This window comes from Cucurbita moschata, unplaced genomic scaffold, assembly GCF_002738365.1.
Source record: "Cucurbita moschata cultivar Rifu unplaced genomic scaffold, Cmos_1.0 Cmo_Scf00012, whole genome shotgun sequence".
NCBI classification, from domain to species: domain Eukaryota; kingdom Viridiplantae; phylum Streptophyta; class Magnoliopsida; order Cucurbitales; family Cucurbitaceae; genus Cucurbita; species Cucurbita moschata.
The window spans coordinates 948,048-961,785 of record NW_019268528.1 but is presented as its reverse complement, the minus strand read 5'-3'; the positions used below and the strand labels follow the sequence as shown (position 1 = coordinate 961,785).

The 13,738-nt window shown below is 35.7% G+C and overlaps 2 protein-coding genes across 3 annotated transcripts; both read left to right on the top strand.

Annotated features, from left to right (window-relative positions):
* Positions 1–2,344: 2,344 nt before the first annotated feature.
* On the top strand, positions 2,345–7,180 carry LOC111450318 (monogalactosyldiacylglycerol synthase 2, chloroplastic-like). Its single transcript, XM_023090388.1, has 8 exons — positions 2,345–2,770; positions 3,204–3,376; positions 4,364–4,525; positions 4,597–4,738; positions 5,922–6,146; positions 6,229–6,291; positions 6,446–6,520; positions 6,786–7,180. The coding sequence occupies exons 1-8, from the start codon at positions 2,528–2,530 to the stop codon at positions 7,044–7,046; spliced, it is 1,344 nt and encodes a 447-aa protein (XP_022946156.1). The 5' UTR covers positions 2,345–2,527; the 3' UTR covers positions 7,047–7,180.
* Positions 7,181–7,989: 809 nt separating this feature from the next.
* Positions 7,990–11,630, top strand: LOC111450430 (actin-related protein 2/3 complex subunit 3-like). 2 transcript variants are annotated; one of them, XM_023090544.1, is made up of 7 exons: positions 7,990–8,116; positions 8,290–8,358; positions 8,518–8,620; positions 8,705–8,974; positions 10,085–10,322; positions 11,050–11,132; positions 11,352–11,630. In XM_023090544.1, exons 2-5 carry the CDS (start codon positions 8,356–8,358, stop codon positions 10,225–10,227), a joined length of 519 nt encoding a protein of 172 aa, XP_022946312.1. In that variant the 5' UTR covers positions 7,990–8,116; positions 8,290–8,355; the 3' UTR covers positions 10,228–10,322; positions 11,050–11,132; positions 11,352–11,630. The 2 variants fall into 2 exon arrangements, with proteins under 2 accessions (XP_022946312.1, XP_022946311.1); XM_023090543.1 differs by having other exon boundaries at positions 8,214–8,358.
* The last annotated feature ends 2,108 nt before the right edge of the window (positions 11,631–13,738 follow it).

Sequence of the window (13,738 nt, the reverse complement as noted above, 5' to 3'; positions counted from 1 at the left end):
TTTTTTTTTTTTTTTTTTTTTTTTTTTTTTTTTTTTTTTTTTTTTTTTTTTAATACCATAAAGTAATTTTCAAATTTTTATTTTTTATATTTAGAATTTAATTAAAAATTCAAGTAATAATTAAACAAATACATAGAATAAAAAATACAATTTCAAAACTAAAAAATAATAATAATAATTGCTCCCCTGGTAAATTTCTAAATATTACATATTTTCGATAAATTTATAGTATACTTTTAAGTTAGTCCCTCAATTTTAAAAATGTAGTATTTTTATCCCGAGTTTTGGGTTTAATTTCTATTTAGTCCATAAATTTCAATGTTTTACATTTTTACCTTCAATTTTTCATTAACGCTCAATTTTGTTTTTTTTCAATTAATTTAAAATGGTTGTGATGTAAAACGGGATGAAAAATTAGTCATAATTTTGAATTAATTTTTTTAAATGAATTAATAAATATTAAGACCATGTACTCGTGTGAGTATTAAATGAAAAATTAATGGTAAAAGTGCAAATTTTGAAATATAGAGATTAGTCGAAAACAAAACGAAAAAATCAAGAATAAAAATGTAATATTTTAAAATCAAATGACCAAATAAAAATTAGATTTAAAATTCACGAGTAAAAAGGCCTAAATTAAAAATTAAAAATTAAAATAGTGGTAAAAAAATGGGTTATTTATAGATTTAATTTTAAAAATTATGGGAAAAAAGGCCTAAATTTTTAATTTCTCTGGTAATTCAGATGAAATTATTTTTTAAAAAACCATAAAAAAAAAAAAACAAAAATTAAAAAATTCAATAAAAAATTGTTTACATCGATATAAATACCGTATTTATTACCGTCTACCTAGACTTTTATATCTTGATATTCAATTTAATTCAAATAAAAAATTATAATAGGTGTAAATACTATTGTATCAATAATTATATCATTATATGCCTATAACTTTAACATAAAATAATTAAAGAGTCATGAATAAATAGATTGGGCTATCATGTTGGACCGTGCACAACGCGACTTTTTCATTGCTAATAACATATCTAATTTATCTAAAAATGAGATCGTCGGGACCCAAATAATTTCAATCATTTATAAATTTTACTTGTATGCCCTTATATTTTTGTCATATTACTGGTTGAGAAAGAAGAAGAAGGTTCGACACGAACTTGTTTACGAGTTCCTATATAATTTAAGCGACACAATCAAAGCTGCTATTTTTTAATTAAATCAATTAAATTAATAATTTTCTTCAACAATTTCTGATCTCTAGTGAACCTCTCAATAGGATTCGAACCCATATGAAGTTCTGAATTCTATTATAGTAAAGTACTAACATAAAGAATAATAGTAAAGAATGGCACCGGAATATATCTACAAGATCGATCAGAAAGAATCGACCCCTCAACTTAAACGTATTGGAGCTATAAAATTCTATGGGAATATTAAACGTTTTATAAATTAAAAAAAAAATTGAATTTTTTTTTATAAAGATTAAATTATACTTTTTGAGTTTAAAAAATAAATTAATGTTTTTTTTCTCTTTTATTTTTATTTTTTAATAGAAGACTCCCATGCTTGTGGTTGTTGAAAAAATAATTAAAAAAAGACACAGGTTAAATTAATATTAAAAAAATCCACTTTATCTAAAAATATCTATAAACTTAAAAAAAAATTAATTTTGGACCAAATACATTAATTTAAAAAATGCCAATTAAATTTTGAAAAATGCTTTAATACATTTGCACTTTAAATTTATTAATATCCTCAATTTTTTTTGAGACGTTTAAAAATATCATTATTACTATGTTTAAAAAATATCCATAGACTTTTAAAAACAGTAAAAAAAAATATTTTTGAAACATGATACTATTGGTTCAATCGTAAAAATATTTTTAAACTTTTAAATTTTTTAAATATTTTAAAATTATTTAAAAAATTTAGGGATATTAATAAAACTGGAATATTTTTTAAACTCTTGAAATTATGGTATTTTTAAACAAAATATTAACAATTTTCTTCCAAGTTAACGGTAAAAATATTTTTTTAATTTAAAGTTTAAAATATTTTTATAAAAGTCCTCCAAAAAGCAGATAATAACACTTTGGTAAAGTATAATAATGGAGGAGGAAGGGAAGAGAAGAGAATATCCGAAACTAAAGGGGCATGATACCAAATACGAAGAGTTAAAAGGGCGCCGGATTTAAATTATTGTTCATGAAGCTGAAGAAGATTCGAATCTTCATCAGCGAACATTCTCATTCTCAAAGCCAAATGCGAATCCGACGGCTATAAACGCACTATGTCCCACTAATTACCGTTTGCGTGTGTCAATGGCGCCACTCACTGCCAATTCACACAGCGCCATTACCTCATAATTCACTCTCCACCAATCCTTCTTCTCTCTCTCTCTCTCTCTCTCCCTGTCTCCCTCGCAATTTACAGCATTCAATTTCAGGGTCTTCTTCTTTCTCCCCCTTCTCCCTCCGCCATTGACGGCGGTCGGAGCTAAGTGGGTTGATTGGTTATGTCTGTCGCAACGCCGAGGTCTTTTACAGAGGTGTTTCGGAGGGTGGGAGGGCATTATCAATGGAGTAGTAGCTATAAAATTTGTGGGAATGATGACGATGGGACTTTGGAAATGGTGCAGATTGGAGCCGAGAGGACGAAGAATGTACTTATTTTGATGAGTGATACTGGCGGCGGCCATAGGGCATCGGCGGAAGCCATTCGTGATGCGTTTCGTATTGAGTTTGGCGATGAGTATCAGGTTAATCAACCATTTTCCTCTTCTGGGGTTTGAGTTTTTGGAAATTTTTTTCGTGTTCTCATCTGGGTTTTGGGTTTTTTTCTTAGTTACATCTGATTTAAGTTCGTTTGTTCTTATTAACCTTAGGGTTTTTGTGGATTCTCTTCTGGGTTTTGAGTTTTTTCTGACTTAGATCTTGCTTCATGTTCGTTTGTTCTCTTCAGCTTTGCGTTTGATCGTGAGATTTGTTGTAAACTTGCCATTTTATGTTTGTTCTTAATGGATCTTTGTGTGTTCGTGAAGATCTTGCAATTTACTCTGTCTGGATTCTTGGTTACTCTGTTTTAGCCAAGTTTTGGCCATTGCTTGCACAGTTGGTTGATCAATCATAGAGATTCGTGGGGGTTTTCCTTGCTAGAGAATTATTGCTATTCATTTGGCTCTTCTTGTTCAGATCTTTGTGAAGGATGTTTGGAAAGAGTACACTGGTTGGCCTTTGAATGACATGGAGAGGTCTTACAAGTTCATGGTGAAGCATGTTCAGCTATGGAAGGTTGCATTTCATAGTACCTCTCCTCGGTGGATTCACTCGGTCTATCTTGCTGCCATTGCCGCCTTCTATGCAAAGTACGTATAACATTCTCTTACGCAGTTTCTTATGGTTAAGTATTATGAGGAGACTTGACTTTTGAGTTGTTAGTACAAAATGAGAAAGAACTAACATAGCGAAAAGTTTTAGAGAAGACAAAGCCACCCCGAACACCGAAAGCTCGAACGGTTGTGTTATCTCGTATCTCATTTGATAATACTCTTGTTATTAACATACTTTGAATGGGTTTACCAGTAAGGAATATATCTCCATTGGTATGAGGCCTTTTGGGAAACCAAAAGCAAAGCCATGAGAGTCTATGCTCAAAGTGGACGATATCGTACCATATTGGAGGGTCGTGGTTCCTAACATGGTATCAGAGTCATGCCCTTAACTTAGTCATGTCAATAAAATCCTCAAGTGTCGAACAAAGAAATTAAGCCTCGAATGTGTAGTCAAAAGTGACTCAAGTGTTGAACAAACGGTGTACTTTGTTTGAATGCTCCAAAGAAGGAGTCGAACCTCAATCAAGAGGAGACTATTCGAGGGCTCCATAGGCCTCAGGGGAGGTCTTATGGTGTACTTTGTTTCAAGGGGAGGATTGTTTAGAGAGTCCCACATTGGTTAATTAAGGATATGAATATGGAGTTATAAGTAAAGAATACATCTCCATTGGTAGGCTCAAAGTGGACAGTATCATACCATTGTGGAGGGTCGTGATTCCTAACAGGTTCAGCTCATGATTGCATTGGTTTCATTTTTAATCTTCATTTTGGACGATTCCTTGTCTCGAGCTTGTTGTATGCACTCAACGATGCTCAAGTAACCGAGTAGAGGATGTCGAAAACTAACATTTAGTCTTGTCAGCTTGGTATATATTTGGTGATATCCTCCAAATATTGGGTTGAACTCTCCTATATGAACATAGAGTGAGGGTATTTGATACCCCAATCATTGCATATATATAGCAAAAATGGTTCTTATGAGGCTACTTACATTGTTCTTGCTGCTTTTCCTGTTTGAAGGGAAGTGGAAGCTGGGCTGATGGAGTACAAGCCAGATATTATCATCAGTGTTCATCCACTGATGCAGCACATTCCTTTATGGGTTCTGAAATGGCAAGGCCTTCAGAAGAAAGTGGTATTTGTTACAGTCATAACAGACCTAAACACCTGCCATCCAACATGGTTAGCTTGCAAGTTACTATTTGATTCCTCATTTTCAACTAATGCTTAAACTTCCAACACTATAAATGCAGGTTTCATCCTAGTGTAAACAGATGCTACTGCCCCTCAGAGGCCGTAGCCAAGAGAGCCTTGCTCGATGGCATCGAAGAGTCCCAAGTTCGTGTCTATGGCCTACCCATCAGGCCATCCTTCGCTCGAGCAGTACTCCAGAAGGTAGATAGATCTCTACATCTTGATACACATAAACCTATAACTTTGTTTGATGGATGTCTGTGAGATCTCACATCGATTGGAGAGAGGAACGAAACATTCCTTATAAGGGTGTGGAAACCTCTCTCTAGTAGACACGTTTTAAATCTGTGAGATTGACGATGATACGTAACGGGCCAAAACAGACAACATCTGCTAGTGGTGGGTTTGGACTGTTACAAATAGTATCAGAACCAGACAACAAACGGTGTGCTAGCGAAGACGTTGGGTCTCCAAGGGGGGTGGATTGTGAGATCTCATGTAAATTATAGAAGAGGACGAAGCATTCCTTATAAGGGTGTGAAAACTTATCTCTAGTAGACGCGTTTTAAAACCGTGAGGTTGACGGTGATATGTAATGGGCCAAAATAGACAATATTTGCTAGCGGTAGGCTTGAGTTGTTACAAATGGTATCAGAGCCGGACCGTGAGCGGTGTGCCAGCGATGACGCTGAGTTCCCAAGGGGAGTGGATTGTGAGATCCCACATCTGTTGGAGAGAGGAATGAAGCATTCCTTATAAGGGTGTGGAAACCTCTCCCTAGTAGTAGACATGTTTTAAATCTGTGAGGCTGATGATGATACGTAACGGGCCAAAGCAGACAACATCTTTTAGTGGTGGGCTTGGACTGTTACAAATAGTATCAGAGAGCCAGACAGCGGGCGGTGCGCCAGCGAGGATGCTGGGTGGGTCTCCAGGGGGGGTGGGATTGTGAGATCTCATGTAGATTAGAGAGGAGGACGAAACATTCCTTATAAGGGTGTGAAAACTTCTCTCTAGTAGACGTGTTTTAAAACTGTGAGGCTAACGGCGATAAGTAATGGACCAAAACAGACAATATCTGCTAGTAATGGGCTTGAGCTATTACAAATAGTATCAGAGCCAAACACTGAGCAGTGTGTCAACGAGGACGTTGGGTTCCCAAGGGGAGTGGATTGTGAGATCCTACATCGGTTGGAGAGAGGAATGAAGCATTCCTTATAAGAGTGTGGAAGCCTCTCCCTAGTAGACGCCTTTTAAAACCGTGAGGCTTACAGTGATACGTAACAGACTAAAGAGGACAATATCAGCTAGCTGTGGGCTTGAGCTATTACAATGTCTGATTACACTCACCGTTGTTGCTTGGTTCGATTATTCGCCTTCATAGGATCAACTAAGAGAAGAACTCGAGATGGATCCGAACTTACCAGCCGTGCTACTCATGGGAGGAGGTGAAGGGATGGGTCCTGTAAAGAAGACAGCAAAAGCTCTTGCAGAGTCCCTTTTTGACAAGAACAATGAGAAGCCTATAGGGCAGCTTATTATTATTTGTGGAAGAAACAAAGCTTTAGCCTCTTCTCTCGAAGCTTTGGAATGGAAGATCCCAGTTAAGGTCAGTTTCAAGCCAATCTTAGGGAGCCTTTTTCCATTAGCTTTGGGCATCCATTTCATCCCCTTTTCTTCCTCTTTTGCAGCTGAGAGGCTTTGAGAAACAGATGGAGAAATGGATGGGAGCTTGTGACTGTATAATAACAAAAGTAAGCCTTTGTTTCATTTCTTGATAGAATTAGATATCAATGAGTGATATGATATCATGAATGTCAACAAACCTTGATATCATATTCATAAGAAAAGGTATCATATTGATAAATACTTGTGGGATATTGAATCATGCTGAATCTTTGTTCACAGGCTGGTCCGGGTACAATTGCCGAAGCTTTGATTCGAGGACTTCCGATTATTCTAAACGATTACATTCCGGGACAAGTAAGCGCAACTAAACCCGACATATGCATCGAGCTTTAGACTAGAGTTTTGAGAATCACTACTCAACTTGTTGATGAGTTCTGTTTAACACTGGGTTGAAAATTTGTAGAAGGTCCGAGAAACGTAGGAAATAAATGACAACTACACGAGTTCGAATACGTGATCTTCTGTTATGATATCATGTCAAATCAAAGCTTAACCTTATGGGTTACGGTAAATTTAATTATATCATCCGTTTTAACGTTGCAAAACCTTTTCCCCGTAGGAAAAAGGAAACGTTCCATATGTGGTGGACAATGGAGCAGGAGTATTCACAAGAAGTCCGAAAGAAACAGCTAAAATTGTTGCAGAATGGTTCAGCACAAAACCAGAACAACTCCACACAATGTCTCGAAATGCTCGTAAACTAGCACAACCCGAAGCTGTCTTCGACATTGTTCGGGACATCCACGACCTCACCTGCCAGCGGGGTCCATTAGCAAACATCCCGTACATGTTAAACTCATCATTTACAGACTTAATTTAAATGGTTTCGTCGACGACATACTCGACATTGCTAAAGCTTATTCTCCTACTAGAATTGTAGAATCGTCATGTACCGTTAGCCTCATCAAAGAATGTAATTTTTCTTAGCATATGGAATTTTAATTTTTAAGTCAATATTGACAACGAATGTGACCTAAAATCATAATAATAATAATAAATAATATTGAGTGATAATAATATAATTTATTATATTTATTAGGAGATGTTGATATCAATTTTTATATTATATGTAGATTATATGTATAATTAAATATAATTTAATCTTTTAATTAATATAATATTACTTTAAATGGTTGTATCGATATATTATTATTAGGATTAAATATAGCTTTTGTTATTATAATTTATTTAACTAAAAAAAATCTTATTAATAATAATAATAATAATAATAATAATAATAATAATAATAATAATAATAATAATAATAATAGTAGTAGAAGATAGTTCCTTCCAAGCAAAGCAATTTATTTTATCTACGCAATTTACAGATAAGTCCTTTTCCGACTTTAAGACTCTAGACAAAGATGTTTATTTAATCTACAGAATTGGAGTCCACGGAGACTATCTCTAAACGAAGTGTAAAATTCTCGTTTAAATAGGAAAGGAAGGAGTGAGTAGATAGAGATTTTATCCGGTTAACAAAACAGTGTCGAAGATGTAGATTATATTTTCCGTCCTTGTCTCCACCCACCACAATATCTACCTGTTCACTCTTTCACGAGTACAGTATTTTTATATTGAAACGTAATTTGTTTGAAAATTTTGTTTTAACATTATATATATTTTTAATATCTTTTACATTTTGAGTACAATGTTTTATATTTTATAATAAAAATGATCCATTAAAAAAATAATTAATATTTTAAACAAATATATAAAAAGTTTAAAAAATTAACAGAAATTCAATTAACCAGCGGTTAATCTTGGCCTCTATTGCAGCAAATTAACTGTGGTTAATATTGGCATCTATTCCGTTTCACCCCTACCACTCGTAGATATTCCGGTGGCTATTCCGACTCGCATCCACTTATCGGAACAGAAAACTCTCCGGTAAGTCTCATCGGATCATGATTACTCATTCTGCTAACTGTAAAGCCAGAGTCGATCGAACTGCGGATTTCGAAAATTTGATTTTCTGGCTTTGAAGGATTCATTTCTAAAGTACGAGTCTGAAATTATCGCTTCGAGAGATCGATCCGCTTGCGCTCACATTTTCTCCAAAGATCTTTGCAGTTAAGAAGAATTTGGATCGCGTACAGGATTGTAAGACATTGATTATTGAGAAAAATATGGTGAGGTTTCAAGTTTTGTAATGCTTTTTCAAGAATTTGGAGCTTGTTTGTGTTCTTGATCCATTTCATCAATTTTAGTGGATTAATTTTACCGTATTTCAAATGGCTGTTTCTCTCTGTATGGATTAAATTAGAACTGAGCGAGCGATTGTCTTCTAGGTTCACCACTCTAGCTTTGTGGATGAGGAAGGAATAAGCAAGGCTTGTGGATGCCCTTTATTTCCTTTGAAAAGTCATGGTCCTGCTCCAGATTCAGATCAAGGTTTAGCTCAAAGTTCAATTTGATTTATATTGTTTGTTCTCTATGCGTATCATACTGAAATTGATCTTGTTTGGAAATTCACAGATAAGACTGATATTGTAGATGAAGCGATTTCATTCTTTCGTGCTAATGTCTTCTTTAGAAATTTTGATATTAAGAGTCCTGCTGATAAGCTTCTCATCTACTTAACATTCCACATCAATGTGGCTTTGAAGAGGCTTGAAGGTTGCAGAACCTTGACTGTTGGAAACAAGGCTATAATTAACTTGGGTTTGGAGAATGTCCCTGTGCCCGGAGAGCAGGGCTTTCCCTTTCCTGGTCTCTTCCCTATTCCCAAATCTAATGGGGAAGCAGGTAATGCTTGATCTTAGTTTTCTCTCTCTCTATATATATATGTACTATGTATGTACCTACAACAACACAAACTCACCGCTAGTAAATATTGTATTTTTTGAGCTTTTTCCTTCCGAACTTCCCGGTAAGGTTTTTAAAACGCGTCTATTAGGGAGAGGTTTTCACTCTTTTGTAAGGAATACTTTGTTCTCGTCTCCAACTAATGTGGGATTTCACAATCCACCCCATTGGGGGCCAGTGTCCTTGCCGGCACGCACATTGCCCGGTGTCTTGGCCCTGAAAATATTTGTAACAGCCCAAACCCATCGCTAGCCGATATTGTCCTCTTTGGACTTTTCCTTTCGGGTTTTTCCTCAAAGTTTTTAAAGTGCGTCTACTAGGGAGAAGTTTCCACTCCTTTATAAGGAATGTTTCATTCTCCTCTCCTACTAATGTGGGATCTCACCATCCATTCCCTTTGGGGCTCACCGTCCTTGTTGGCACACCGCCCAATGTCTGGCTATGATACCATTTGTAACAACCCAAACCCACTTGATATGTGGAAATCAACCCACCACTAGCGGATATTGGGCTTTCCCTTCCGGACTTCCCCTCAAGGTTTTTAAAATGCGTCTATTAGGGAGTTCCTTTGCAAGGAATGTTTCGTTTTCCTCTCCAACCAACGTGGGATCTCACAATCCTCCCCTTGGGGGCCTAGCATCCTCGCTGGCATACCACCCGATGTTTGCTCTGATACCATTTGTAATAGTCCAAGTCCATTCCTAGCAAACATTGTCCCTTTCAGGCTTTCCCTTTTGGGGTTCCCCTCAAGGTTTTTAAAACGCATTTGCTAGGGAGAGGTTTCCACACCCCTATAAAGAATGCTTTGTTCCCCTCTCTAACCCCTCTCTAACCGATGTAGGATCTCACTTCTAGTTAACTAGAGATGCTCCACTGCCCCATGATTATCAACCTTTTTCATTTGCAATTGGTTTGTTTGCTGAATACAAATTAGGCACTTAGTTCTTTTCTTTTTATTCAGTTGATGCAGATCTTATGAGTTAATCTTGTGTTCAATAGCCTCCTGTTTCTTGTCTTAGGAGTTTCAAATATGTCAGTTTTGATATGCAGAGCTATTCAGAGATTATTTAAAGGAGATAAGAGAAGAAACATGTGGGAGACTCTTGAGTGTTGCCTATAGAGCAAATGGAACTCCAAATAAATGGTGGTTAGCATTTGCAAAGAGGAAGTTTATGAACATCGTTACTCCTTGATTAAATTGCTTCCAAGACGTTGATTTGAAAGTTATAAATAAGCACCACATGAGGCTTCTACAGTGATGTGGTTTCTTTCAATGGCACTTCAGGAGGTCGTTTCTAATAAACAGAATCTGAATGTTATATCAGTTTATGCTAATGCATATCAAATTCAGCAGAAGCTAGGTCATGTTCTTTTTCTTTTTAATAATGATCTTAAATGTAATGTGCTACCATTTCACTAGTTTTGTACATTAACTATACCGGTTGTCATGTGTGAGATTCCACATCGGTTAGAGAGGGGAACGAAGCATTCTTTATAAGGGTATAGAAACTTCTCTCTAGCAGACGCGTTTTAAAACCTTGAAGGGAATCCCAAAAGGGAAAGCTCAAAGAAGACAGTATTTGCTAATGATGGGCTTAGGCCGTCACAAATAGTATCAGAGCTAGGTTTTGGAGGTGTGCCAGTGATGAGGACACTAATCCCCAAAGGGATGGATATTGTAACAACCCAAGCCCACTGCTAGCAGATATTGTTCTTTTTAAGCTTTCCCTTAAAGTTTTAAAACGTGTTTGCTAGGTAGAGGTTTTCACACTCTTATAAAGAATGTTTTGTTCCTCTCTCCATCCGATGTGGGATTTCACAATCCACTCCCCTTCAGGGTCCAGCGTCCTCGTTGACACTCATTCCCCTCTCCAATCGATGTGAGATCTCACATCATGCCCATGTGTTCTTATTGATTGAATACCCGGTTTCTTACTCTAATCTTTAATTTTGAGGTGATCTGAACTGTACCCTTCATATTGATTTCATCTAATCTCATACCATGACGTCCTTAGTTTTTGTATCACGTGTGCATGAAGTGCCGGTTTAGACCAACTTTCAAAGTGCTTCAAAATACGTTCGAAGTCATTCCAAAGAGGTCCAAAATCTACTTACTTTTCGTTTCTCGTATTTTATAGCTTTGTTACCATGCTTACCCCGTCTCTACATGCATACGACACACACGAATGAGAATGATATTGACTAGTCTGCCACTCTTGTATAATGGATCCTTGAATGAAGTCGTTAGTCAGATTGATTTTACAGTTGCAGTGATTGATTTGATGATGTCCTATGTTTTGGTTTCTTGTATTTGAAGGTTCACATGATGCAGGGACCTCAAGTGTGAAGCAGCTAGACCTTAGGGAGAGAAGGAAAGCATATTCAAAGTTCATTCAGGCTTTGCTTCTATGAGTATGTCTCTGTATTGTCTGGTAAAGTCATTAAGCATTTCATTTATTGTCGTCCACAGAAGCAGACAGCAAGTACAAAATCATGAACCATTGGGCAGAATCATCGTAGATGCTTCCTCCCCCTCTATGATTCGTCATTTTCTTTATACATATATATATATATATCTAAAGGGCCCTTCATTTAATTTCATTCTTGAGAATATTCCATTTCTTCAATATTTTTAAAAGTAAACATGTGAGAAGTAAAAACGACTATCGCCACTTTTACGATATATTTTTTGTTACGGTACAATTGGTAAAACTTTGACGTGATTTGAAGCAGTTTTGAAAACATAATTTCTCGTGTTAGACTCTTTCTAAATATAAAGATACCATGTTAATAGAATCTTCAAATGTCGAACAAAGCACTCTAAAAAAAAGGAGTCGAGTCTCAATTAAGGGGAGACGTACTTTGTTCTAGGGGAGGTGTTGGATGAAAGTCCCACATTGACTAATTTAGGGAATGGATGGGTTTATGATTAAAGAATACTATCTCCGTTCATATGAGGTCTTTTGAGGAAACACAAAGCAAAGTCATGAACTTGTAGCATTGAATTAATGACATACATTACAAAATCTTAATGTGAAAATCTTAATCACGTCGTTTAAAAAATCGACGATAAGTATTTTGAATAGTTATAGTGATGAGAGTTGGAATTTGATAATTTTGATACATGAGAAGTAAAAACACAAAAAATAAAAATAAAAAGTTTCATTGTCGGGTCATTTGATTTTGTAACGAACCAAAATATGAAGACTAAAGTACTTAGCAGCGTGTAATTTCAACGCTAGCTGTTCAGTGGAACTAGTCCGTGGCCACATGTTTTTTTCTTACTAGTCGAGAATGTTATATTAAAAGGAGCTTGTCTTCTTCTTTCGTAAGGTTTAAATAATTTTAATTAAAAAAATACATTTGATTTCATTATAATATATTTACTAATATATCTAATTAATCGTGTTATCTTATTATAAATAGTATAGTATAGTATAGGGATATTTATATTGACATTTATGTCAATTTGGATTAATTTCTTTGTGGATTTTGTGGGACTTTAATATATGGTTTACATCATTATATTATACTAATTTAATGCATTGACTACTTGATTTATTAAAATATATCATTTATTTAGGAATCAAATTTAATTTTTAAAGTTTTTAATGCTTTGGTCAAATAGGTGTAGTGGTGGGAAAATTATAAATAAAATAAGTCTTTTTTTGGAATAATTTTCAAAATAAAAACATATTTATAATTGATAGAATCAAGCAATCAAACAATTTTTTTTTTTTAATATTTTACAAAATAGTAAATTTCTTTATATAAAATTTTATATATAATTAAATAAGGAACTAGAAAGAAAATAGGAGCACACGAAGATACAATTGGTTAAGGTTGGTATACCTACATTGTCTGACACTATCTTGAGAACTCATTTTCAAAAGAAAAACGCTTGAAACACTATTTGTCTCGATCTTCACATGGTCAGATGCGAGCTACTTGATTGTCCCTCTGACTACACCGAGGGATCACAACCTACTCTGGGCTAGATGGGTGCCACCAATACTCACATAGGCAGATAGGAGCCACTTGTTTGTCCCTCTAACTACACACAGGGATCACAAACCTGCGCTTTTCTTAATATGGCCAGATGGGCGCCACTCGCATATCCTTCTGATTACGTGTAGGGATCAAAACCTACTCTTTTTTTAATACGGCTAGATGGGCACCACTCGAACCTCACATGGGCGGTTGAGAGTCACTCATTTGTCCCTCTGACTACACATAGAGATCACAAACCTACTCTCTTCTTAATACGACCAGATGAACGCTACTCGTATGTCCCTATAACTAGAGATCACAAACCTACTTTTTTCTTAATACGGCTAGATGGGCACCACTCGAACCTCACATGGGCAGTTGAGAGTCACTCATTTGTCCCTCTGACTACACATAGGGATCACAAACCTACGCTCTTTATAATACGGTCAGATGGGTGTCACTCGCATATCCTTCTGATTACATGTAGGGATCACAACCTACTCTCTTCTTAATACGGCTAGATGGGTGTCACTCGTATGTCTTTCTGACTATTGGGATCACAACCTAATCTCGGCCATATGGGCACCACGACCCTAACATGGGCATCTAACTATACGTGGGGATCACAAACCTACTCTCTTCTTAATACAACTAGATTGGTGCCACTAGTATGTCCTTTTGACTACGTGTAGGGATCATAACCTACTCTCTTCT